Source organism: Brachypodium distachyon, chromosome 4 (assembly GCF_000005505.3).
Source record: "Brachypodium distachyon strain Bd21 chromosome 4, Brachypodium_distachyon_v3.0, whole genome shotgun sequence".
Taxonomy (NCBI): Eukaryota; Viridiplantae; Streptophyta; class Magnoliopsida; order Poales; family Poaceae; genus Brachypodium; species Brachypodium distachyon.
Window position 1 is genome coordinate 29,966,404 of NC_016134.3, and position 25,889 is coordinate 29,992,292.

Here is a 25,889-nt window from a genome sequence, read left to right on the forward strand (position 1 = left end):
ATCATATGCCCCCTTTTTGAGAAAAGTATCATATGCCCCCACCCACCCACAAGGTTTTGTCATAGAGGGCTTTAATTAATACCTTGAGAGTTGAGACTGACAGGAATAGCTGTATAGTCCATTTTGTCAACCATCAGTGTGGGAGCTTACCATGCTCATGAAAAATACTCTCTACGATGACATCAAATGAGTTAAGGACGGCAGGTGGGTATCTAATTATCATCATAATGATAGATGGTAAGCACTGCATCTGAAAAAGAACGAAACCATTTATTACATAATATTAATCAAGTATTCAATATGATATGGTAATGCATTGATGGAATCAGCATACTACCTCTCTATATATAATGTATTCATTTTTTCTCTTGAACTATTGTTGAGTGGGAAGTCCAAATATCCTATGAACAGACCAGGGGAGAATAAAAAAAGGGTATAACAAGTGGCAGAGGCTTCAAGCTGATAACAGGGAGCTTCTCAAAATACACTTGTCGGCATTTCGCTAGTCCAACCCAGCCTAACTTCTATCAAATTAAGTGAAAGAAGAACAGTGGACAAAAATCGCTGAGAATTTCCACCAATCAAAGGCAAATGGAGTATGGTAGTTGAGAGGAGCATCTCACAGCAATGACTAAAGACAAGAGCAGTAAAATAACCTGTTCTCTTCTGTTCTGTAGCATCAGCTTGATGGTCTCCTAATCCCCAGCTAGTTAGCAAGTCACTTAAAGTATCATCCTTGTCTATCAGTATATGTTTCCTAATACAGTACAAGATATACTACTCAAAATGAATGGCAAAGGGAACTACAAATGAAGACACACTGACACTGTATTGTATCTGCATGGCTTATCCGAACAAGAGGCAAGAAAAAGGTTCCAATGTTACCAATTAGGCAATTGTGCTAAAATAATGTGGTTGCCTGTGTGGCTGTGTGCTGTCCTCCTCGAAAGAGCAAAACACTGTACTAGGACAAGAAATCTAGTCTTCCTTCTAGGTAATGTTCAAAATTAGCACAAGCTAAAGGATATGCTACTTTGTGTTTTGTTGCATCACTGTCTAGTCTATCAATTCAGAAGTCGGCACTCACATCAGTTTACAATTCTGGTTTTGTCAGAACAAAATTTTCAAGGGGTAAAAAATAGCACATGATGGCCCCATAAATGACATAATGCAGTAGAAAAATAAACTACCGCAATATGCCTTACTCTCAAGATAGAATCACAAAGTCACAGTAGAAGACAACCAATGTCTCTTCTAGGTAAAGTTCAATCTGAGGTTTCTGTACATTAAAGCAAAATTCACTGTCAACTGAGGTCAATTATTTCATTAGCATCCTACCACATAGACCGCCACTTGTGTAGATTAAAGTAAAATTCACTGTCTACTGGGGTCAATTGCATCTTCCACATAGACGGCCAAAATTTCAGTGAGCAACCGATACATCACAGTCCAAGGACGGCAATGCATGGTCAACTGACTTCTCTTTCAGAAGACTGAGACATTACTGAAAGACAACTAATCTATCCTCTGGGCAGCTGAAAATTTTCGACAATTATGTGGAAGCATATTAAACTTTTAAATGGGGAGTTAACAGCAACTATAAGAAAAAACTTGTCGTACTCACCCGCGTAACCTAAGCTGCCTGACTGCAGAAAAAAAGGAGTTGGCAAGTTGCTGCAAGTGGGTAAGGTTCCTGTTAAAAAAAAGCTTGGCAAGCTAAGGTCCGAGGCGTACTCCAAAGCCAAGAAATTCGAGATAAAATATCTGATTTGTTTCAGTTAATATGAACCTCATGACTCACGACTCGGGCCAGGGAAAAATATTGTGGAAGACACATCATGTAGGCCGCATTCCTTTGCAAGCTTACCCTGGTCTTGCTGAAGATTCAGTAGTTCAATCGATTAAATTCGACATCATTTCTTGGAGCAATTATCCCTGCTTCTTGTATCCTTCCCCATCACCACTAGCAAAACAAAAAATGCGACAGAACGCTGGAACCCCCCATGATTATCATATGCTCATTAGCATGGTTTCCTTTTAACTAATGTGGCCAACTTAAACACGGCGACCACAAAAACCCAAAATTAGAGATACGCTAGGAGGTGCTGTCAGGCCCAGTGCATCACCACCATATGTGAACATAATCTTATGTACAATCATCTGCACGATAACGCCTTGGGTGTGCGTGCAAATGCTTGGAAATCGTCCTGTCCTGACATGGTGTACTCTCGAACCACTAAAAAATAAAGCGCTCTACCTAAGCAGCAAGCACTAGTAGCAGATAGATCCATGATGATTAGCATATGCTAATCAGCAATTTAGCATGGGTTTTGTTGACCTGACGCACGCGACCAGAGCTGCGCCCCTTGCTAGAACCCAAAATCCAGGCACCGCGCATCGTCATCGTGTGGTATGAACAGAATCCCCATGTAGAATAGTGTGTTTTTTCCCCCTAAGGGGGAGTGCGGCGCGCGGCGCGCAAATCGACATGCTTTGCACGCGCTGCGCTTTGCACCGGCCGCCAGATCGAGATGTTCGAGGCGGGAATCCCGCGGGCCTTCCATGTGCGCGCGCGCGGCCCTGCGCCAGCATGTGTGACGCCAGGCTCAGAGGAGGGGTCGCGTCAGTTGAGTGGTGGTGAGTACCTTGGTGACCTACCTCGGGAGGGAGCGGCTGCCAGTTGGTGGTCGGCGGCTGACTCGGCGCCGCGTCGGAATAGGGGACGGAGGGCCGGGGCATGGACGGGATCGGGTTCCTCTTCTGATAGGCGCGCTTCTCCGTCTACGGCTCCGGCGGACCGCCGCCGGAGACGACGGAGAGGGTGACGTCATGACGATAGGAGAGCTACACGTGTCGATGAGCCGAGTTAGGCGGCTTGAAGATGGGCTTTTTTGTTTGGTTATTATTTGAGCGTGATGGGCTTTCTTAGTTGGGCCGTAGTTTCTTATGGGCCTGGACCACGATCCAGGTCAGGCTGGGCCGGGGGATCTCCTTCAGCACTGGGCTGCTTTGCATTGCAGTCTGCAGTGTCTGGTGCCGCTGGAAACAGAGAGCGTCGAACCCCCGCTCAAAAAAAAAAAAAAAAAAAGAGCGTCGAACCTGAAGAACCGCCGCCTCGCTGCTGCACTGGTGCTCCGTCGATGGCCTCCCGCATCCCCGCCGGCTGCCCTCCCGCGCCCGCCGCCGCCGCCTCCCCGAATCTCCCCCGACGCTGCCTCCATCGAAACACCCACGTTCGATCTCCGTCGACGGTCGGCGGCGGCTCCTCCAAGGCTCCAAGCGCTTTCCTCATCCGCTCTTCTTCTCGTCGCCGGCTTCCAACAGGGACACCAGGTCGTCTTGCTCCACCAGATTGCACGTCATGTCTGCGCATTCCTCCTTGCCCACAAAACACCCACAGCCTCATGATAACTACTGTCTACTAACTAGTTTTGTCTGTCACTGTTTTGTGCTACTTTCGGTTCCGTGGATGGATTCTTGATGCTGTGCTGGTGGGTGTGATATCTGTTACTCCCTCCGTCTGATAATTCTTTTCAAAATATTATATTTATCTAGACCCTTTTTAGGAATAGATACATCTATTTTTTGGGCAAATTTGAGACAAGAATTATGGGACGGAGGGAGTATATTAGTACCTTTGTATGATTTGGCAAGGCTTGTTGGGTAGGTAGGATATTAGTCCATGGACTCTATCTTCTGTCATTGTCTCTTGTGAGTAGCTATTGCTGCTGTCATTTCCTGTTAGTCCATCAGGTCAAACTAGGTGTTATCTAGCACTAGTAGTTAATTGATCAGTGTAACCCTGGTGGTGTTAGAATTGCTCACTTGTATCATCAGGATTTTAATAGAAAAAGGGTTTCCTATTGTCTAGTTTCAGTACATCAGTGGTCCAAGTTGATGGTAGAACTGGAATTGCTATGGAAAAATAGCATTGCCAATCATATGAAAACTAGAACTATTAGGACATATCTAGCATTAAAACAAGGGAACAGGAGTTAGTAATCCATCATATTCAGCACAAGAGGTGGCTATTTTGGACTTTTGTTGCAGACTTATTTCTATACTCTTGAGGGACTGATAGAAAAATAAACTTACTTCTATTAGACTCTACGGCCGTGTGACTTCTATTTAATTAGAATACGTATCTGATTGCCAAGCTCTCTTAGCTTAGGAAGGAAGACACTAATAAATTGCACAACACTGGCCAACCGACTTCCAAAAATTATAAAAATCTGGGAACAAGTTATCTTACCAAATTTATCACCCTTAGCTAATGTGATGTTGCATAAAACTGTTGCTTACATTTTCCCGACATGTCCACACTAGGGTTTTAACAGGGTTTAAGTGATTCCAAGCACCTCTCTCCTAATCAACTCATGTGTACTACAACTTATACAAAGTCAACTCAATCAGACATCATCGAAGCAAAATTACTTGGGAGTTGAAGTATGACAATTACAGAATAAAACCCCCAGTTTTTCACACTTAATGTTTCAAGCATTGAACTAATGAAAGTTCCAACCGCAACAGGAGTCAAGCAAGCACTGCTATCATTGTCGGATAAAACGGACTTGGCCCAGCTTGGAAATGGTCTTCAGAGCTTGGGGTAATGGCGTAACGTTTTCATCTTGTGGGATGTCGACGCCAGATTGTGTTAGTCTTGTTGTATTTATAGCTGCACATTACCATGATGAATTATGTGGCACATCCATGCCTACTTCAGGAAGCGCTAATTTATCACATATATTGCATTTTCTGAAAGTTAGAATTTGTTTGATATAGTTATCTTATTAACAAGTTTTTCTTGCCTAGCTGTGTATTTTTCTACGCTGACAATTTGACCAGGGTTTGGATTTGCTGAAATATTTATCAAGCTCAATTTTGTACAGGAGGAATCATTATTCAGCTGAAATTACCTATATTGATTTTTTTTGTCCATTCTAGTTGTGAAGGATCTTATGCAGATTTTGCTCCTGTAGGTTTTCCATCATATCCACTGGTGGTACTGCATCAAGTCTGGAAGCATCTGGAGTGAATGTTACAAAAGTTGAACAGATCACACATTTTCCTGAAATGGTAATACTTAATTCATTTGTCAGCTGTTGCATTATTTCTTGAAATATATTTTTCAACCATTCTCTATCGTAGTCAGTAAAGTATTCCTGAATCAAATTTGTCGGAAGTGTTGTAAAGTTGCATTTCATGAAGTGTTTCTTCAACATGGAATGTGCATTTCTCATTCATGTAAAAAAATTGCATGCTCCATTTGGGATCAGATGAATAAGGATCGTTCTGTATTTTTCAAATCCCTTTTATTTTATACCTCCTGAATCCTCATGATAGTTATTTGAATTTTGAACAATTTATGGACAACACCTTCTGTTGTGCCTCTCTGTCTCCTATTGAGTATATCTTTCTTGGAATCTTCGTTTAATTTTCTGTTTTGGTGATTTCAGCTTGATGGAAGAGTAAAAACATTGCACCCTAGTATACATGGTGGCATTCTTGCTCGAAGAGACCAAGAACATCATCTGAAAGCATTGAACGAGCATGGCATTGGTGAGTTTATTAGTCCATTTGTATTATCTTCTTGTAGCCAACCATCATAAAAGTCTTCTAAGTGTCATACTATGTGACAATAACAATCATATTGTCAGCTAACGAGGACATTTGTTTGGGCACAGGGACATTTGATGTGGTTGTGGTGAACTTGTATCCATTCTATGATAAAGTTACCTCTGGTGCAATTTCTTTTGAGGATGGCATCGAAAATATTGACATTGGTGGGCCTACATTGATCCGAGCTGCAGCAAAGGTAACCTACATTAGTCGTTAGGAATTCTATGCTTATCAGTTATGAAGGCTTGCAGTTTTGTAAACTAATTTTATCTAATACTTGATATGTATGAGTCCCTTCGTTTCAAATTATAAGATGTTCTAGCTTTGTCCAAGTCAAACCTTTTCAAAATTTGACCAAAGTTACAGAAAAATTTACTAATATCTACAATATCACGTAGATGTAAGTATTTCTATGAAGATTAATATCATGATGGATTAAACATAATAATTTAGAGTTGTAGATGTTGGTAGATTTTTCTATAAACTTCGTCAAACTTTAAGAAATTTGATTTGGGGCAAAAGTTGAAAATCTTATAATCTGGAAAAGATGGATTATAATATCTTCGTGTGATATCGAGCACAGTAGACATATCTAGTACTTAATATGTACTATAATGTACTTACCATTCGATTATATTTTTGTAATATCTGACAGAATCATAAGGATGTTCTTGTTGTTGTGGATCATAAAGATTACCCTGCTGTATTGGAATATCTACAAGGAAAGCAACATGACCAGCAGTTCCGTAGGATGCTGGCATGGAAAGCTTTCCAGCATGTTGCTTCTTACGATTCAGCCGTCTCAGAATGGTTGTGGAAGCAGCCAAACAAAGGTATCACTCAACTTTTGGTGCACTATCTGATGCTTAATAGTTCTGCCAATTATTTTTCAGATGTCACATGGTCATGTTCTAATTTATCTAGGAGATATATTCCAACCAAGCCTTACTATCCCCCTTTCGACGAAGTCTACACTTCGTTATGGCGAAAACCCTCATCAAAAGGCTGCCTTTTATGTTGACAAGAGTCTTTCTGTAGTTAATGCTGGCGGCATTGCAACAGCAATTCAGCATCATGGAAAGGTGAGACGATCATGCTTTTCTTTTCAGTCTTTAGCTAAATGGGCACACCAATTTTTGGAACTTAGAGAATATTGTTTCTGGAACCTGAGTATTTGATTTACTCATGACACACTTAATACAACTTCTTTCTGGATATTCCTTCTTTTGTGTGCTAAATGGCATGAAGTTTGGAACTTGGAATGGAGCAATATTGTTTCCTTGACCTCAATATTTGATTTACTCGGTAGTCAGGACACACTTCATATAACTTGTTTCTGGATATGCTCTTTCCCCCCACTAAATGGCACACAAATTATTGGAACGGGCAACATTGTTTCCTTAACCCTAATATTGGATTTACTCAGGAGCCAGGACAAACTTCATTTAACTTGTTTCTGAATATTCCTGTTTTTTCATACTCATGCTCCTCACAATCACGTATGGAATCCTTCCTCTTTGTAGGAAATGTCGTATAACAACTACTTGGATGCTGATGCTGCATGGAACTGTGTGTCAGAGTTTGAGAACCCTACTTGTGGTGTGGTTAAGCACACAAATCCGTGTGGTGTTGCGTCCCGGGCTGATGTCCTCGAGGCATACAGGTTGGCTGTAAAGGCAGATCCTGTGAGCGCATTTGGCGGGATTGTTGCCTTCAACACCACAATCGACGAGGTATCCGCTAGACTTTGAATAGACTTATCTGTGCATTATTATTGCTAAATTCTCGATTAGTCATGAAGTGGGAGGAGAGAAAATAATCAATTCTCCCTTGTATAGGATCTCTCGAAGGAAATTCGTGAGTTTCGGATGGTGAGACGCGGATGTTCTACGAGATCGTGGTCGCACCTGGGTACACAGAGAAGGGCCTCGGGATCCTGAAAGGGAAATCGAAGACGTTGAGAATACTGGAGGCGAAGAGAAGCGAGAAAGGGATGCTGTCGCTCAGACAGGTCAGCGGTGGCTGGTTAGCTCAAGAGTCGGACGATCTAGCGCCTGAAGACATCACCTTCACAAAGGTTTCCCAGAGGGCTCCGACTGACGGCGAGCTCTCAGATGCCCGGTTCGCCTGGCTCTGCGCGAAGCACGTCAAGAGCAACGCCATTGTGATTGCTAAGGTTAGTGCATGGATTTCTCATGTTGTGCCAAGGAAAAGAGTTGTTACGAGTATGAGTTGCAGTTTGCACCACCAAAGATATGGTTCACTGAATTTCAATTTACTTGTTGCTGACCATGCACCATTGATACTTTTCCTGCGTACATGCATACAGAATAACTGCATGCTGGGCATGGGCAGCGGGCAGCCGAACAGGGTGGACAGCCTGCGGATCGCCTTTAGGAAAGCCGGAGAGGAGGCCAAGGGCGCTTCCCTAGCCAGCGACGCTTTCTTCCCATTCGGTGAGAGAGAATGAGAACAAAACAACCAATCGTCCTATGCATTTTAATTCCTTCCTCCGTGCTCATGTTATGTCAACCTGACTTGTGAATTGCAACCTACAGCTTGGAAGGATGCGGTGGAGGAGGCATGCGAGAAGGGCATCGGTGTGATCGCGGAGCCTGGCGGCAGCATGAGGGACAAGGACTCCGTCGACTGCTGCAACAAGTACGGCGTCGCCCTCCTCTTCACCGGCGTCCGCCACTTCAGGCACTGAACTGAAGAACTAAACAGACGGTGCAGACTCTCGAGATTGATCGCTATGCATCATCCATCATATCCATCCCCCATTATTGAAATGCAGTGTGCGCTGCTTTCAATTTATAAGGTAGTAATAAAAGTACTTTACAAGAGTGTATCAAAGGAGAGGAACTGTAAGGGTTAACCTGGGAGAGAGAAGGTAAGAAAGGAGAAGCAGCTTTCGGGGCTTGGAACTCGCCTAAAGAAAATTACAATGAAGCGTTGGCAAGGCTTCGATCTCCCCAAGCCTGACAATCTGATCCAACCAAGCATCGCTGTTTGCAGCGGCCGTTCGGAGCGAGACGAGTTCCTCGCAGAAGAATTGTACAGCAGATTTGCGCATGACAGTCTAGTTCTGGGATGTCATAAAGGGGATCTTATGGCTATGTTTGTCCAGTTGCAAACAGGGAGCTGCCCCTGTCTAAACTAAATTCCAGGGTCATAACCCTTTTACCCAAGAAAGAGGATGCAGTTCAGATTCAACAGTATAGACCTGCTTACCTTTTGAATGTTCGTTTTAAAAATTTCACAAAGTCGGTTTTATAATCATACAGTGTTATCAAACCTACGCAAACTGCTTTCATGCTTGCGCTGACACATCCTAGAAGGAATGGTTGTGTTGCATGAAACCATTCATGAACTTCATAGGAAGATGATGATAAGGTGAAATGGCCTTTAATACAACAGCTGTTGCGCGCATGAAAGGATTTGTTCACAAGTTGGCTACCTGGGTTGCCCAATTTATTCAGGTTAACAGTGTGAGTGTTCGGGTAAATGATGACATTAGTGGAAACTTAAAAACAAATCACGTTTTTTCTTCCAGAATACAAAAAAAATAACGTGGTTGACTAAAGATAACCTTGTCATGTGAAAATTGGTGTCCGTTCGATCGCCTTGTTTGGCTTGTCGTCCACTTTGCTTTTAATTGATCTACGCCGATTAATAGCACAAATGTATTTGGAAATTAGTTGAATGGTGTTAACAAGGCAACAGAAACTCAAATTCGTGTTAGGGTTTTAGCTTTCTGTTGGGTTATTTGAAATTGTGGGAACTATTTAGTTATTAAGATCGGAGTTGTTCATTTTTCAGATTATTCACAAGGCTACACATTGGATATATTTATGGTATTATCTTCTTCCTGTGGACCTGTTTGAATATATGTCCTCTGGGTGAAGCCGACTGGAGAAGATTGCACGGGTTTTGTTCAGCCAGGGTGGATGGCGATCCACTAATAGAATCAACAATTTTTAGCTTTTCTTAATTTGATATTGCTTTTTCGTTGGCTGATCTTTATATAAAAGTTGTGTGATCTTTAAATCGTAAGTTGTTTTCTTGAAATTTTGCATGAAATGCCCGTATGCATTAACCAATGCAGAGGCCGGACTGCTCCTTTCTAAAAAAAACTTGACACAAAGTGTGTTGTCTTCTAAATTAGTTCTTCACGGTTACCAATTAGTGATATCCTAAGTATCACCTGAAAATAGTAGCACATCTATTTTAATAGCTGCAAGATCTGAGATAAAATATGCAGTGAGTACAAATTTGACGAACGACAATAGGCATGCTTATAGCTGTGGTACATTGCTAGCTGTTCTTCGAATCAATTTACTCCCCTTTAAAAAAACTAATCAATTTACACTTTTTAAATTAAATTAATCTACTATAATTAATTTTAAAATGGAATTTAGTTATTGTAATTATATGCATCTTCTTCCTTAATCTGTGCACTTTGCCATTCGTTTGGAGTTACAGTAGTCTTTACTAGTATCTGAGTATTAGCTGGACTGCTGGAGCAATGTAATGTGAGTACCAAACTACCAACCCCAATCATCCGTTGACTAGTCCGTCGCCAGCCATAGCCATGGAGGGGAAGCAGCGGCCACTCCCACGCATCGTCGTCGCCGTCGCCGTCGCCCCCCTCCCCATCTCCGTCGCTGCCGCGGCGGCGGACGCTCCGCCCAAAATCGGCTTCTCTCCCGCGCAGCCCGAGTAGGCCGCCTTCTCCCATTTCCACCTCGCTGAGCTCCCAAGTCTCAAACTCCCAACCCCACTCGCCGTCGGTACACGATGGAGGCCGCCGTGGCGAGCGCTCTGACAAAGGAGGTGGCGCTGAAGCTGGTGTCGCTGCTGAGCGAGAAGCACAAGCTCTCCAAGGGCCTCATGGAAGACCTCCGCTTCATCCGGACCGAGCTCGACATGATCTCCAGCGCCAGGGACACCCACAGCCACCTCGGGAACCCGGGCGCCTCCGCATCAGCATCCCAGGCCGCGGTGTCCATGGACGAGATGCGGGATCTGGCGCACGACATCGAGGACTGCATCGACCGCTTCCTCCCCTGCGTCGCCTGCGAGGGGGAAGCCTCGACCGTCCTCCACCGCATGAAGAAGGCGGTCTCGAGCACCAGATCCCGGTTCGCGGCCGAGATCCACAAGCTCAGGAGGAGGCTCAAGGACGCGCACGAGCGGAGGGTCAACTACGACGTCCACCACCACAGCGGCGGGGCCTCGTCCTCCTCCGCCGCTTCTTCTTCTCCGGCGACGGTGGCGGATGCGGCCGAGAGTGACCCCGTCGGCATCGAGGGACCCAAGCAGGAGCTTGTCGACCTGCTGCTGGGGAGCGAGCCGGGGAAGCTGAGCACGATATCCATCGTGGGGTTCGGCGGCTCGGGGAAGACGACGCTGGCCAGGGCGGTGTATGAATCCCCTGGTGTGGTACAGAGCTACCCTTGCCGTGCCTGGGCCATGGCATCGCAGCACAGGGACCCCGAGGGGCTCCTGACGGCGATACTCCGGCAATTCACTGCCGATGTGCCACCCGACCGAAGTTCGATCAAAGAATTTCTGCAGGCTACAAGGTGATAATCTTCTGTATAATTGTCTACTGCACGGCAACTTGCTCCCTGCTTGCTTGCCTGTGAATTTCTGGTAGAAGTAGCGTTACATCTCTCTGTTTCCCAAAAGCAAGACGTAAGCCCTTCTTAAGTACTCCTACCTGTTATACCTATAAGCAATTGGTTCTATGTACATTTAAGTGCTAATGTATGTTTGAGTTAAAAAAAGTGCTAATGTATGTTCAGTGAATTGGCAACCAAATAACCAATTGCGTCCGGTCAACAGATATACTAACTTATTCATTTATCATTTTATTCTCCAGGTGTTTAATTGTAATTGATGACATAAACAAGCAACATTGGGATGCCATAAAGTCTATCCTTACTAAGGAAACAGAAAGCAGAATCATAGTAACCACAGCTCTTCAGTCAGTAGCTAATGCTTGCAGCTCAGATGATGGTTATGTTTACAAGATGAGCATTCTTAATGCGGAGCATTCCAAGGTTTTGCTAAATAAGAAGGTTTTCTTTCGAGGATGTTCGCCTGAATTGGAGCGGGGTTCAACAGCAATTGTGGAGAAGTGTGATGGCCTTCCACTTGCACTTGTTAGTGTGGCCAAATTTTTGCTAGGCGAGAATGAGCTAACAGGAAGTCATTGTGCGCAAGTTTGCCGCAGTCTTGGTCATCATATGGAGAAGGAGTCAGACTTCACAAAACTGCGACAGGTTCTTGTAAATAACTACAGCAATTTGTCTGGCTATCCTCTCAGGACCTCCTTGCTATACACAAGTTTGTTCCCAAATGGTCATCCCATTAGGAAAAATACTCTAATTAGGCGATGGTTAGCTGAAGGATATGTGCAATGTCAGTATAAACGCAGTGACCTGGAGGTAGCAGATGAAAACTTCAGGGAGCTTGTTGATCGGAATATTATTCGTCCAATTGATGCTAGCAACAACGCAAAGGTGAAGACGTGCAAAACTCATGGTATCATGCATGAGTTCATCCTGCACAAGTCCATGTCTGATTACTTTATCACATCTCTTCATGATCAAAATCGAAGCAATTTTCGTCACCTGTTCATTCAAAACCCTGCAAGTGGCAGCGCCTTGGGCCTGAACCAGCACCAGCACCAGCAGACAAGTCCAATAAACAATGAAGCATCCAACAGTGAGAAATTTCGTGCCCGGTCTCTAACGATCTTCGGGAATGCGGGGGAAGCTGCTTCTGAGTTTTACAAGTGCAAGCTGCTGCGAGTGTTGGATCTGGAAGAATGCAATGATTTGGAGGACGATCATCTCAAGGACATACATAAGCTGTGGCATCTAAAATATCTGAGCCTTGGGGGCGCTATCAGCGATCTTCCAAGGAAAATTGACAAGTTACACTGCCTAGAGACACTAGACTTGAGGAAGACAAAGATAGAGATATTGCCAGTGGAACTCATTGGGTTGCCTCACCTGGCTCACTTGTTTGGAAAGTTTAAGCTTGGGACAAATAACTTGAAAACGAGTGAACTAGTGAAGTTCTTGCCCAAAAAAAGTAAGTTGAAGACTCTTGCGGGATTTATTGCTGACGAGAACCCTGGATTTCTACAACTAATGGATCATATGAATGAATTAAAAAAGGTGAAGATATGGTGTGAATCCAGTAGTACAACAGACAACAATAGCTTGACTCACATTTCAAACGCAGTTCAGAAGTTTGCTCAGGATGGTATGGACACAACAGGTGTTCGTTCTCTGTCACTTGATTTTGGAAATTCTTTGGGAGACTTCCTAGGTTCTATACAAGAATATTGTTATCTTAGCTCACTGAAACTGCACGGTAGGCTGAATCAATTGCCTCAGTTTATTACATCCTTGTGTGGCCTCACGGATTTGTGCCTTTCATCGACTAATCTAACGGGGAGTGATCTATCAAACCTGTGTAAGCTGCGCTACTTGCTTTATCTCAAGTTGGTTGAAGCTAACCTTGGGAGCTTCATCATTAAAAAGGGGGATTTCCCAAGCTTGCGACGTTTATGCCTTGTAATGCAAGTACCCATCGCTCCTACGATTGAAGAAGGGGCTCTGCCGTATCTTGTCTCACTACAGCTGCTCTGTGAAGATCTTGTTGGTCTTTCCGGCATCAAGATTGAATACCATGATTGTCTCGAGGAAGTTGCTCTTGATTCAATGGTCAGTATGAAAACTGTAGAAATGTGGGAAACTGCAGCGAAGAAGCATCCTAAGAGACCAAAAGTTACGTTTCTCAAAAGGATTGATCCAAGCGAAACTCAGTATACTGTGAAATATGTTGCAGCAGATGGACCAGCACGTGAGAAGAAATCCTCCATTGAGTTCAATCAAGTTCAGTTAACACAGAATATGTCACAGAAGAAATGTATAATCCAATTGGGTACAGTGAATAAACTCAACTCAGCTTTGAAGCAAATGATAGTTTCAGAACCCGAGCTGTCCAGTGCTGGGAACGGTGTGATGCCCCCTTCTGCAAGGTGAGGAAACTGTTAGTTCTGTAAACTCTTTGCACGCTTTGTGCTTCTTTGTGTTCACTCATCTTCCATGCCAATGAGTATCTCAAATAGGATATACATTCACTATTCTCCATTGCTCAGCAGTATCTGTGGTACTAGTTGTAAGTGCCGCATTATTATAAGACAATGACACAACAATATTACACAAGTTTTTATATTTTTGAAAAAAATTTGTATTCGATAGTCAACTCTAATGGATAGGTCATAGGTCACATCTATGCATATTTCATGGATCTGATGTATTATCAGGTTATACCAAATAAACAGTGTAGATTATTTCTCTCTTGATTTTGTGGATTTTCTTTCTTTTCGAATGTCGCTATTGGGATTAAACTGAAATGCATTAAATTGATCTCCGACAAGTTACATACCCCAGATTATAGTGATTCCGTCCTAGCTGTTCCATGATGTACTAGGATTGAGTTCTCATCCTAGTACCCTACAGGACATGATGCTTGTTTAAGTCAGTTAACATTTGTATTAAATCGAACTACAACCTGATGTGATTGAGACACATTCGTGCACATTTCTTCTTCTTAATGTTGTTTGTCCTTCGTCCATGTAGGCCCTTTTCTAGAGGATTAATTCTAGTTTTGATTGAGAAGTATTTCTGGAAATATGCTTACAAACGGCCTCTGGTATTTGGCTAGTTATTGATTACAGTTTTAAGAAATAACTAGGGACCATATGTCACAAGCCATTCTTTAGGAAGATTATACTACTCCCTCCATCCCATATTAAGTGACATTCTATTACATGTATCTAGACGCTTTTTAGGCATAGATACATTCATATTTGGACAAATTTGAGTCACTTAATATGGGACGGAGGGAGTATAAAGTTGTATCCATTTTGAAATTCTAATTTAGGCATCTATTTTATATCAGATGAATATGTACTGCATGTATCAACTGGAACCCACCAAAATAAATGGTGCACATGTTTTTATTTGTTCTGATCATGTGGAAATTTCTAGACTGTCAGAGATTAATGCAAAATTTCTATAACCCACCAAAACAAATCGCTGGTTGGATAGCGGCTATCAACTTTACCATTCATGTAGACTAGGCTGAAATGTTGAACGGGACTGCCTATGATGAGTGATGATGATTTCATTGTTTATCTTCTCAAAGAATATATGTGATTTTTTTTGAAGAAAATATGTGATTATATTGTTGTACTCTAAGACTCCTTGGTGAAACCAATGATTTCATTGTAACACTTTCTTCATTAGGATCATGATGTAGCTTAATGCTAACCAGAGTCGGGTTTTTTAATATGCTTATGACATAGAAAAGCAAATTGCAACAGTGTATGTTGATAGAAGAACTTAAAACACTGTATTGCAATTGCGGCACATTGTTGCTGGTTTAAATGGTTGATGACATTATATCCATTTTCATTTTGCAGCATATGTTAAAGCAGCGTTGCTGGAGTTCAGGAACTTAGCCATGGGTTTCAACCTTATCTAGTTTAGTGTCTGCCTCCCCGGTGAGGTCATGCACATGCTACCTTAGCTTTGGGCTTGTACAGGAACTCTTTTCCTATCTATGCAAGGAGAAGTAAAGATTTTGCGTTTTCTCCGGTGAAAATATATTGCCGGAGTTCATCATGCAGGCTGCGAGATAAGCCTCCATCCGTGCCGAACAATGTCCGTCTCTAAGAATAAAGTTCGCCATGGTATCTACTCTCTCCGTTTCATAATTCTTGTCAAAATATTACATGTATCTAGACACATTTTAGGAATAGATACATTCACTTTTGGACAAATTTGAGACAAGAATTATGAAACGAAGGGAGTAGTTCGTGGCTGTAGAATTATTACTCGTAACATATTCTTGTATCATGTCATGTAGCACAAACACGAACTAGTGTGGTATGGTTGATTATCGGTGATTTTTGCGTGAACTGGATTTGACACGTACAGTGACGGCTTATTGAGATATAGCGTGGACCTGTATATACACGTCCATTTACTCATTTAGGGCTTATTTGCTACTCCTCAGTCTAATATTAAGTCTAATATTAAGTGATTTTCTATTACATCTATATTTAAACAAATTTGAGTCACTTAATATGGGACGGATGGAGCATGTGCTATTATTGTTGCCGAGTAGTTCAATGGTTACCACAATTTTGAGATAATTGTTGGTCGTGCCTTTGGTTCGTTTTTTAATTTGTGGACCGAACCAGCGGTGTCTTTTAATCTCTTCGTCCCATATTAAGTGACTTTCTATTATATATATCTAGACGCTGTTAGCGATATAAGTGCATGCATGCCAACCCTCTCATGTCCCTTCCTATTCTTCTGTTGTTGCTTCCTATTCTTGGTGCCTTCCGTCATGTAATCAATCTTTAAGGCTGAGTGGACATTAACCAAGGCTGAGTGGATATTAACTTGTAAGGCCACGCTAAGCGTTTTTCCTAGTTATAAATCAACCCGTAATCGCCACGGAGATCAAGGTGAGCGTTCCACCAAACAAATAGACGCTTCTTGAGTATATATATTCATATTTGGACAAATTTGAGTCACTTGGAACGGAGGAGTATTATTTATGTTATATTGGAAGCTAACAATATGCCGTTCTGTGAGAAGGTTTTAGACAATGAACTATTTGTTCTTGAGACGATCGAATCATCGCTTCGTATTGGTTCTCTATTGTTGATCACTAGATGTGATCAGTAGCTGTTCTAGCCGACTAAGGAAGGAATCAAGAGAGAAAGGAGCACTCGGAAAGGGAGATGAGCGTTTATAAAGCAGGGATGGAAATAAAAGAGTAAAATGCATCAGAAGTCCCAATTCTTTCGTAAAAGTCTCAAATTAGTTCTAATTCTTTGAAACTGCACATTTGAATTCTAATTGTTTCATAAGTGGTTCATCACAGGTCCTATTGTGGCTCGGGCGCGTGTCTGCTGCCGACGTGGCTATTTGGTCACACATGTCAGCTGACAAGTTTTTTGTCAGCTGACAAGTTTTTTTGCTAAAAAAAACCCTGCTATTTGCATTCTTCTCCCCGTCAACCCCTCCCCTTTCTCTTTGTCCTCCCGGTCTCTCTATGCTCCCGTCACTCGCCCGACTTGCCGCCTCCCGGTCTCTCTAGGCTCCCGTCACTCAGGTCGACCTCCTCGCCCCCGACGGCCCGACCACGCCCTCCTTTTCCTCCTCACGCCCTTATGCGCCTCTCCACCTCCCCGCGTCGCCGCATGCCTCGCCAGCTCTGCCTCCGCTCCCTACTCTCCCCCACCGCCTCTGACCTCCTCACCCTGTTCTCCAATCTCCGCCCGTCTCTCCTCCTCATCCGCCGCCCGGCCGCCTCTGCCGTCTGCCCCTCCCCCCGACAAGCTCGGCTCCTCCCCAACCCCGCCAGATGAATCCCCGAAACAACCCCCACCCCCAACCGGTCCGCGCATTGCAGCAGCCGCCCAAGTCGCCGCCAAGGACCGCCGAGAATCCCAACGGCAGAAGCATGGGGACGAGGAAGGGCTCAACCTGCTAACCCTCCTCCTCCAGTGCGCGGAGTCCGTCAACGCCGATGACCTCGACGAAGCCCGAGCGACTCTCCTCGAGATCGCGGAGCTCGCCACGCCCTTCGGCACCTCCACACAGCGGGCGCTGCCTACTACGTCGGGGTCGTGCGTTTCGAGGGCGCGGCGCGCGACGAGCCCAAAGGTCAGCTTGCCGTGGCCGTCGAGATCTTCAGCGTAGCTCCGTCGGTGGCCGCCGACCCCCAAGCCTCCGTCGCCCTCACCGTCTGACGCCGTTCCTGTCTCTGCAATTGGTAGTACTAGTATATTCCATTAGTGTGATTCTGTTTGTGTTGGGGGCTGAGCGGGGCGAGCTTGTGGAGCGGAGGTGGGGGGCGGGCCGGGCAGAGTGGCCGGCGAGGAGGTTGCTGGCGGCGGAAAAGGAGGGAAAGAGCAGAGGGGCTGACGAGGAGAATAAAGCAAGTGGCAGGGTTTTTTTAGAAAAAAAGCATCCACCTTGTCACTTCACATGCGGGTCCAAATAGTCACGTCGGCAACAGACACACGCCTGAATCATACTAGGACCTGTGCTGAACCACTTATGAAATAATTGGGACTCAAACGTGCAGTTTGAAAGAATTAGGACTAACTTGAAACATTTACAAAAGAATTGGGATCTCTGATACATTTTACTCGAAATAAAATTCGGAACTCACGAGTTACTCACCTCGCCTCAAGCTCGTCTCCTGGAATTGAGTTATAAAACTTGAACTCGTTAGCAAAAATAATACTTTCTTGGTTCCTGAATCTGAATATAAGAAGTCACATCTTTGTGATAAGTCAAACTTTTACAATTTCGATCAAATTTATAAAAAAAAATCTACCCATATCTAGAACTCTAAATTAATTTTATTAAATTTGACATTATATTTTCTTTTACTATTTCTTAATTTGCAGTTACGTCCTGCCACCCCCACCCCGAGCGAACAGCCGCACCCACGTAAATTACATCGATTGCCACCGCCCACCCATCGCTATCCTCAATTCCTCAGCCCCGATCTTCTCTTCTCTTTCCGTCGCTCGATCCCCTCCGCTAACCTCCTCCTAGGGTTCGTCGCCGCCTCCCTTCCCGCTGCAAGCTGCAACCCTCCCGTCCCCTTCCTCTGGTCGCCACCTCCTCTGGTCGCCACCTCCTCACGCTGTCCTCCACGCCAGGTTCGGGCGGAGGCCGTCCCGCACCCGCCCTCCTCATCGAGCCGCCGCTGCCGTGCCTCCTCCCCCACGTCCATCTCCGCACGGGCAGCCTTGCCGCCACCCCCGCCTGGCCTCCTTCCCTTTTTTCTCCCCATCTCGGCCTGTACCTTCGTCATCCGCTCCAGGAGGGGGGCTGTTGCCTCTGCACACCATCGCTTCGGTCCGTGGGAGGCCGCCGCAGGGCGCGATCTAGCCGCCGCACCCACAGCTAAGTTTCCCCCCATCCCCGATTTCATTCCTCCATGTGCTCTCCTCCCATGGCGGTGCCCTAATAGGCCAAGGGATAGCAGCTGGCTCGTCGTGGTTTTTCTCCGACGAGGCTCCTCACATATGGCAGCGGCAGACGGCAGTTGGATTGTAGTCCAAATCCAGCAGCTAGCAAGGCTTCTTGATTTTTGTCCGAGTGCTTCTGATATGATATCCAGCTTCCATCTGAATTTTCATGAGACGCGCTGTGTAGCTATGACAATGAGCTATTTTAAATTAGTTATTCTGGAGAAAATTGCAGTTCATTAGTGATTACTTGCAGCAAATTTATTGAAAGGTTGGATGGATCTCTGAGTTCAGTCCGTCTAATGGAAGTATGGAACTTGAAATTGTGCAGGATGAGCTCGGGTTTGACATCGTGCAGGGGCAAGCAATGTGTTCAAGAAAATGCTTGTGAAGAAATATGAACGTGTGTCAGGTTAAAAGTATCTAACTTATCCATCTGTCATTTCAAACTTCTACAGAATATCTGGAAGAATAAATTTTGAGTTGGCAGAATTTACGTCTCTTCCAGTAGTTTTTTTTATTCAACATGTAATCCTAATTTCTTGAAAGCATGCACATGTTCTTTTGCATATTTTACCTCTCTTCCAGTAGAGGATTCTCAGTAGTGTTCCCATTTGTATCTTGAAGCTTGTATAATGGTGATCTATGCGTGTGCCTCGCTGTCTAACCATGGCACGGGCCGGGCTCAAGCCGGAGCGGGTAGAAGGAGCTCCGCCTCCTTGCCGCCAACGGCAGGAACAACAAGGGATCAACTTCGACGAGTTTACCTACTGCAGGTAACATGTGTCTCCTTCTGTTAATGCAAGCACATTTTTTCTGGATCCCATGACTGGACTTAAATTTTCTTTCCCTTTGGCAGTACCTGTAACCTCCGCTTCTCGCAAGCAAGGCTGAATATTCATTCACAATTCTTCTATATGCGTGAAAAATGAAAATTGATTCTTTTGTAGATTACTTATTATAACTATTTGGTTCTGCAGATAGGAGGACAACCAAATGGCATTAATAATAGACATTCAGGTATATATCTATCTCATATATCTTGTCATGATAAAATCTAGAGTAGTTTCAGAATCCTTTTACTGAAGAAATTTCTTCACTAAATAATTTGTCGGTTGCACGATGCGCGTCAGTTTCGAACGCATCTCTGTTATGTTCAACTAATTTCATCAGATTAGATGTCTGCATCAGATGTATTTTTGTGGTCATTTTGGATCATGCAGATGAATAAAATATGGGAAAGTATGTGCCGCATAAAGTGTGTAATCACTGTAAATGTAAATACTTAAGCGTTTTAGTTGGTGAACTGAATTCCATGGTTCATCTCAGAAAATTGAAACTGTGGTTGAAATTTGAAATAAACGATGCAAACCATCTGATAACAAAAATAATCATGTTGCCTCTGTAATTCCTAATTTTCCAGTCAATAAGAGAGAAAATTCTTTCCGCACTTCAATCGTTCAACTCATTCCTTTTGGTATTGTCCTCAATAGTGTTCACAAGGTTACCAAAGTGCTTGTATCGGCATAATGGTTTTCTGGATATCTGGAACACATTGATTTTTGTTGCTGAACTTTCCTGTACCATATGTTAGTTGGTTCTATCACTGGTTGCCATGCTATACCCAGAAGTCCAGAACCAATGATAGCATATTAGGAGCTCTCCTAGCTCAACACCGGGTGCATGTTATCTTAACAGTGAGGGTGAGAATTATCATTGAGGTCTGTGTCAAAGTGTCCACTAAAGGCAATATCACCTTAGCTTGTTCCAGGATCAAGGTAAATAATGACTTAACATATTTCCTCTTGATTCATGAATACCCCTGTTCGAACTTAAATCTGAAATGTTCTTCTGTTGACATTTTACAGAAAGCTGCAGCTTGTGGGTATGTGTTCCTTTCTGCATTTCTGAAGATTTTTTTTGTAGCAGAAGCTAATGCACATTTGGTGAAGTTTATGGGTCATGAGATGGATGGATCCATGGTCATCAATAAACACCGGGTATCATCAAATGTGTTGTTACATCAGACCGGGCAAGGCATGTGTGATGGGGAATTGGGAGGAGACTAGCAGCTTCTACTGAGTGCCTTCTGTTCTGCCTTCTGCACTTTTAGGAAACTAATGTTTTTGGAGGCCTGCAAGTGTTTACTTCAATTTAAGTTACTTCTCGACTATTATCTTTATAGATTTTTTGAACCAAGAATCATTTATGCCATATGATACTACTTAAAGATATAACCAAAGATTTACTCCTAAATATAAAAGAGTGGTCGCTTGCTCCTCGCATCCTTTTGTGACAAAAAAAACACTCCTTGTCTCTTTCTAATGGAAGCAATTAAATATAATGTGAAAAACCAAAATGTTGGTAATGTTTGTCACCGGAATTAGGATAAATTTACTAGCAAGTGTTGTGAATACATAATAGTGGTTTTAGTCTAATTTATCTGTAGTGAGTAGTCTAATTTGGTTTAACTGTATCAGCGCAAATGTAAATGTAATATTGAAGAAAGTATGATTTTCTTGCGAGGATATTATTTGAGAAGTATGCCAAACTGTTCGCGAACCACAAATGACTTTATCATCAATTTATTTCGTCGGAACGAAGCATGTCTTCCATTTTTAAAAATAATATCAAAGTAATTTGCAGTGTCATTAGTCAACCATACATATGACTTTACTGAAAAAAAAAATCAACATACAAAATGTTCTTCCGTGGGCACCGGTAAAATGTAAAAAAAACAGTCCGACGAGCCCCCTTTTGACGAGAAAACCGAGCAAAAAAAAGAACCATCCAGTCCGATCCCGATAGGATTGCCCCGCGTCCGCCGCCACCCTTTCCCCGTCCTCGCCTCCGCCGCTGCTGCCGCCCTTTCCCACCTCAGCAGCCGCTGACCTCCAGCGCTTCCAGTGCTTCGCCGTTCTCGCCGTCATGGGGCTCCCTCTTCCTCCTCGTGCGGTCGCCGCCACTCTATATGGTTCCCCACCTCCGCCCTCCCATGGCGTCCCCTCCGTATCCCCTTCCCATGGCGCTCCCTCTCTCTGATGTGGTTCCTCTCCTTGCTCTTGAAACAACAACATGGTATCGAATCTAATCGTTCCTATCCTGCGGGTTAATTGGATTTCAAAATAGCACGTTGAAGCAATCAAGGCTGGAAAAGGTAACGCGAATTGATGAATTTTGTGTGTGCAGATTTAGTTGAAGTGTTCTTACGTGCTCTGGTTGTTTTGAACCTCTGAAATTCCTGGTCCTTCACTCATGCAGTGTACTAATCTGTGAGACATGTGAAGAATTAGTGGTCTCTAAACTGACAAGTGACGACCTGGGAGCGCAAGGACTGCGGAGGAGAAAGGATTCGGGGACGAGAAGGCCAGGGCCAGTTGTGCTGCAGCTGGGGAGAAGTGCTTAGTAGTAGAACAACAGGGAGGAGGACGAGCTGAGCAAGGAGAGTATGAGAAGTAGTAAAAGTGTTAAGGTACAGCCTTGGAGTTGAGAAAACCAGTTTTTGTTGTCCAAGAGAAAAACTGAATTTTTACTTGCTTTTGTGATGTTCTGATGCTTGAAGAGGGGATTAGGGAAACCTTGGCTTGAGTAATTGTTGTTCGCAGTGGAAACCAAGTGAGGTGTTTTTTCAGATGCTTAGTGTTACCATTAGCTCAACAAGAAGCAAAGAAATCAAGGATCGATTGTAGATTCGATTTTTGAGGGAGAGAGTGCTGGTGAACCTTTGAGAATTTAAGCTTCAGAGAAAAAGAGTTAGATACAGAGGTATAGAAAACTTATGTTCTTGTAGTTTAACCACTTGCATGGCTTGGTGAAATAATTAAGACCAGTGTATGTGTGCACATAGGGGCACTGATAAATCAGTTTCAGGCCTTGTGTGTAGATATAGCAGGTTGTGTCAAATTAGAAAATCATTAGTTCTATTAAATAGTAAAATCTGAGAGTATGTATGTCCAGTACACAAGCATGTATTTGATCTGAGAACTGCAATTGGTCACCAAATCCTTGACTGCTACTGTATGAATTAAGGTGGTGTTGCTTTTTATGTGTATGCGATGGTTGTATGCTTGTTCAGTAGAACAGATATGAAGTGTGGCAGCGGGCTTATAATTTTTTTTGTTCAGATAAATGGATGCACTGGAGTTGCATATCTGTGTATGTTCAAGTTTCTGTACAAGTAATTTCTGGTTCAGAGAATTGATGTTAGCTCTGTGTGGTCATTTCATTTTAAGACTTGTACATCATCAGATTCACTTGTAGTGTCATTTCTTTTTGTAAGCAGATGGGAATACTAATTCAGTGTGTTGAGATCTTTTTTCTACATGTATCATATTCTTCAGATTTACATACCTTAACCTAGCCCTGTGCTTGCTCCTAGCTCATATCAGATGAACTTTTTTCTATTAATTTTCATCTTTTTACCTTGCAGTACGTCACCCTTTTTTTTCCTTTGCATCATTTTGAGATCCATCGTTCAAATTCATGAATAAATGCTGTTCTTTTTTCAGATTGGGAAAAGCACTGAGAAAAAAAGGTTATTCATGAGCTCCTTATCTCTGTTAATTTTTCCTTATCTCTCCTTACCCAAGAAGGTGTGCATCAGTGCATGTATACATAATTATTTCGTTTCTTTAAGCATGTACTGCTGCAATATCATTGTATGAAAAATGATGTCATGAATGCGACAAGCTAATACTAATACATGTTTACTGTGTAACAGGTATGCTTTGGAACAATATATCCTGTGGAAACACCGAGGAAGGTGATGGAAGTGGAGGGATTGACTTCTTGAGGATGGAAAATTGGTATCTTAAGTGAAGGGAGAAAAACTGTATGTGTTTTGAACAGGAAACACCCATTCAGGATAGAGGATCCGATCTAGGCATTTTTCTTGAGGATGAAATTAATTTCTTTGTTGGTTTCTCACGCTTCAGTTCAGACAATGCTTTTCATTTGGAAATTTGTTCTTCTGGACTTAATTAATGAAATTGTGAATTTTAGTTATCTATCTAAATAGATCAGACTAATGCATTTCATTTATGTCTACTTGTATCGTGTTTCCAAGGTGGTACTGCATAGGGTAACCCGAACATGGTGAGACAAATCTTTATCTAGATTCTCCTAAAACAATAATCTTTATGCAAATTGGATTTTTGTTGTGATTCTTGGGTTTTAGCCGTTCCATAAACCTCTACACAAAGCGGAATCAGTTGATGTGATCGGAGGAGCCCATTGCAAAGCGAGATACATGCCTTACCTGAAGCCCGCAAGAGAAGATATACACTGCCATTTTGTATATTGATGTACTTTCATTGTTGTTTACCGTAGCAAAACAGAGACTTCAAACAAAATCTTGATAGTCTTGTTTCTACAATTTAATGGTGGTGTTTGCTCTGCATGTTATTACAAATTAACAAAATAAAACAAAATGGAATTGTCATGCTTTGGAAAGAAAAAATGCAGTCGCTCGATGTATAAGATACAAATCCAAGTCACTTATTTCTGACATGGAGGGATTCTTATACAAATTCAAATCACTTATTTCCGGACGGAGGGATTTGACAATGATGTGGATGGTTCGAATATTTATATCTCCGTTGCAACGCACGGACACTTAACTAGTACCAGTATAATGCTCATGCGTTGCCACGCCTTTTAATTTCTTTTGTTTTCACATGTCTATAGTAAAGACAACGACATAATTTGACATTCAATCGAAATGAATGAGTAAATTTCAACATTGCTTAGGGCCTCTTTGGATTGAAGGATTTTCATAGGATTCTAGTCCTTAGGAATTTTTCCTAAATGAGCCCTTTGGATCGTAGGAATGAACTTGGCAAAATCCTATGGAATCCATCCCTTTGGCCTCAATTTCATAGGAATTCACACATGAGTTCAAACCTCATTCTTTTTTCCTTTGAAAGTTTCAATGCATCTACTATCTCTCTCCTCTCTTACTCTATCTAATCTCAAAATTCCTATATTTTTCCTATGATAGCATCAAACACACTTCTCAAACAATGATTTTGGTTCCTATAGGATTCAAAATGCCATGACATCTCAATCTTATGATTTTCCTATTCTTAAGTTTTTCTAATCCTATGATCCAAAGAAGCCCTTATTTCTTTTAGAAACGTTAATACGAAATGTTCGAAGAGAGATTCTTCCCCTTGAACTTGTGAAATTTGTACCTAATGGAAGCAAAATCAAAAGATACACAAAAATGCATGGAAAGAACTGACACAATAGCATACACACACATACTAATTGGTTTGAGAAGTGTTGGCAAACGGACGACGAGAAACCTAACAGAGCATGAATCTCATGCATTACAAATAACATACAAACGCATACTAATTTCATCTCTACACTATGCTATGCACAGATTTTTTTTTTCTATTTTGATGCTATAGACATACAAAGGGCCTTCAAATTTCCATGCTTTTTTGAGGCAGACAGAGTAGGCGAAATGCCTACTGTGAATTCAGATTTCCATGCTCTGCACATACATACATGGTGCCTTTATATTCTCGTACTCTGCACATACACACATGGATCTAGCAATCACAGATGCTAATGCTATAGACATACACGGATCAGTCACAAAGAAGCCAAGGTTGGGGGAAGGACATGCACATATAAACCTAAAGAAGTCATGCTCCAATCAGATCGAACAGGCTGAACGACGAAACACAATTGAGGTCAGACCATGGTGTTGATCTGGCGGCTGCATCGTATATAGTCTTCTCTTCGATCTTGATTTACATCGCCAGCTTACTCTAGTTTCTGGGAGCCCGGATTATTAGAATTAAGTTAATTAACATCGCCAGCCCCCATCGCCCACCATCTCCTAGAGCCCGCATCACCTAGAAACTACCCATGTACTGTAAAGAAAATCTCTATGAACTGTTTGCCGACGAATCAATCTCACAGATTCACACGCAGGCCAGCGACGAAGGAGCTCCTCTGCCGCTTGCTGCCGATGCTTCGGCCGGAGTCCACGAGGGAAGGCGGGGCAGTAGGGGTAGGGAAGGACGGCGGGAGCGGCAGGTGGATGGGGGAGGCTACCAGCGCCTCCGGTGGCAAGAAGCAGCGTCCAACGGGAGCAGCGGGAAACAGGGCGGAGGCCAACGGGAGCATTTGGGGCGGGCGGGCGGCCGGGAGGTACGCGGACGCT

The 25,889-nt window shown here is 43.1% G+C and overlaps 2 protein-coding genes and 1 long non-coding RNA gene across 12 annotated transcripts; all 3 read left to right on the plus strand.

Annotated features, from left to right (window-relative positions):
- The first annotated feature begins 3,082 nt into the window (after positions 1-3,082).
- Positions 3,083-8,835, plus strand: LOC100832800 (bifunctional purine biosynthesis protein PurH-like). The gene is given in 11 exon segments (XM_003576237.3): positions 3,083-4,606; positions 4,980-5,076; positions 5,457-5,559; positions 5,685-5,815; positions 6,275-6,452; positions 6,544-6,701; positions 7,143-7,352; positions 7,458-7,482; positions 7,485-7,795; positions 7,949-8,075; positions 8,178-8,835. Coding segments are annotated over 11 exon segments (1,590 nt in total). The 5' UTR covers positions 3,083-4,508; the 3' UTR covers positions 8,330-8,835.
- A 1,313-nt stretch (positions 8,836-10,148) lies between these two features.
- LOC100841375 (disease resistance protein RPP13) lies at positions 10,149-15,700 on the plus strand. The gene is made up of 3 exons (XM_003577754.4): positions 10,149-11,207; positions 11,507-13,681; positions 15,131-15,700. The coding sequence occupies exons 1-3, from the start codon at positions 10,420-10,422 to the stop codon at positions 15,138-15,140; spliced, it is 2,973 nt and encodes a 990-aa protein (XP_003577802.1). The 5' UTR covers positions 10,149-10,419; the 3' UTR covers positions 15,141-15,700.
- Positions 15,701-18,219: 2,519 nt separating this feature from the next.
- Positions 18,220-23,752, plus strand: LOC100822999. 10 transcript variants are annotated; one of them, XR_001407898.2, is made up of 7 exons: positions 18,222-19,488; positions 19,693-19,732; positions 20,206-20,490; positions 20,581-21,869; positions 21,974-22,184; positions 23,221-23,246; positions 23,433-23,752. It is a non-coding gene; the product is annotated as an uncharacterized LOC100822999 (long non-coding RNA). The 10 variants fall into 10 exon arrangements; XR_002966188.1 differs by having other exon boundaries at positions 18,222-19,131; positions 19,340-19,488; positions 19,693-20,490; XR_002966189.1 differs by having other exon boundaries at positions 18,222-19,124; positions 19,340-19,488; positions 19,693-20,490.
- The last annotated feature ends 2,137 nt before the right edge of the window (positions 23,753-25,889 follow it).

Excerpts from the sequence above, each read along its gene's own strand:
- LOC100841375 (XM_003577754.4), top strand. The coding sequence starts at position 10,420 with ATGGAGGCCGCCGTGGCGAGCGCTCTGACAAAGGAGGTGGCGCTGAAG. Across the intron at positions 11,208-11,506 it reads GAATTTCTGCAGGCTACAAG|GTGTTTAATTGTAATTGATG; the intron begins GTGATAATCTTC and ends TTTATTCTCCAG.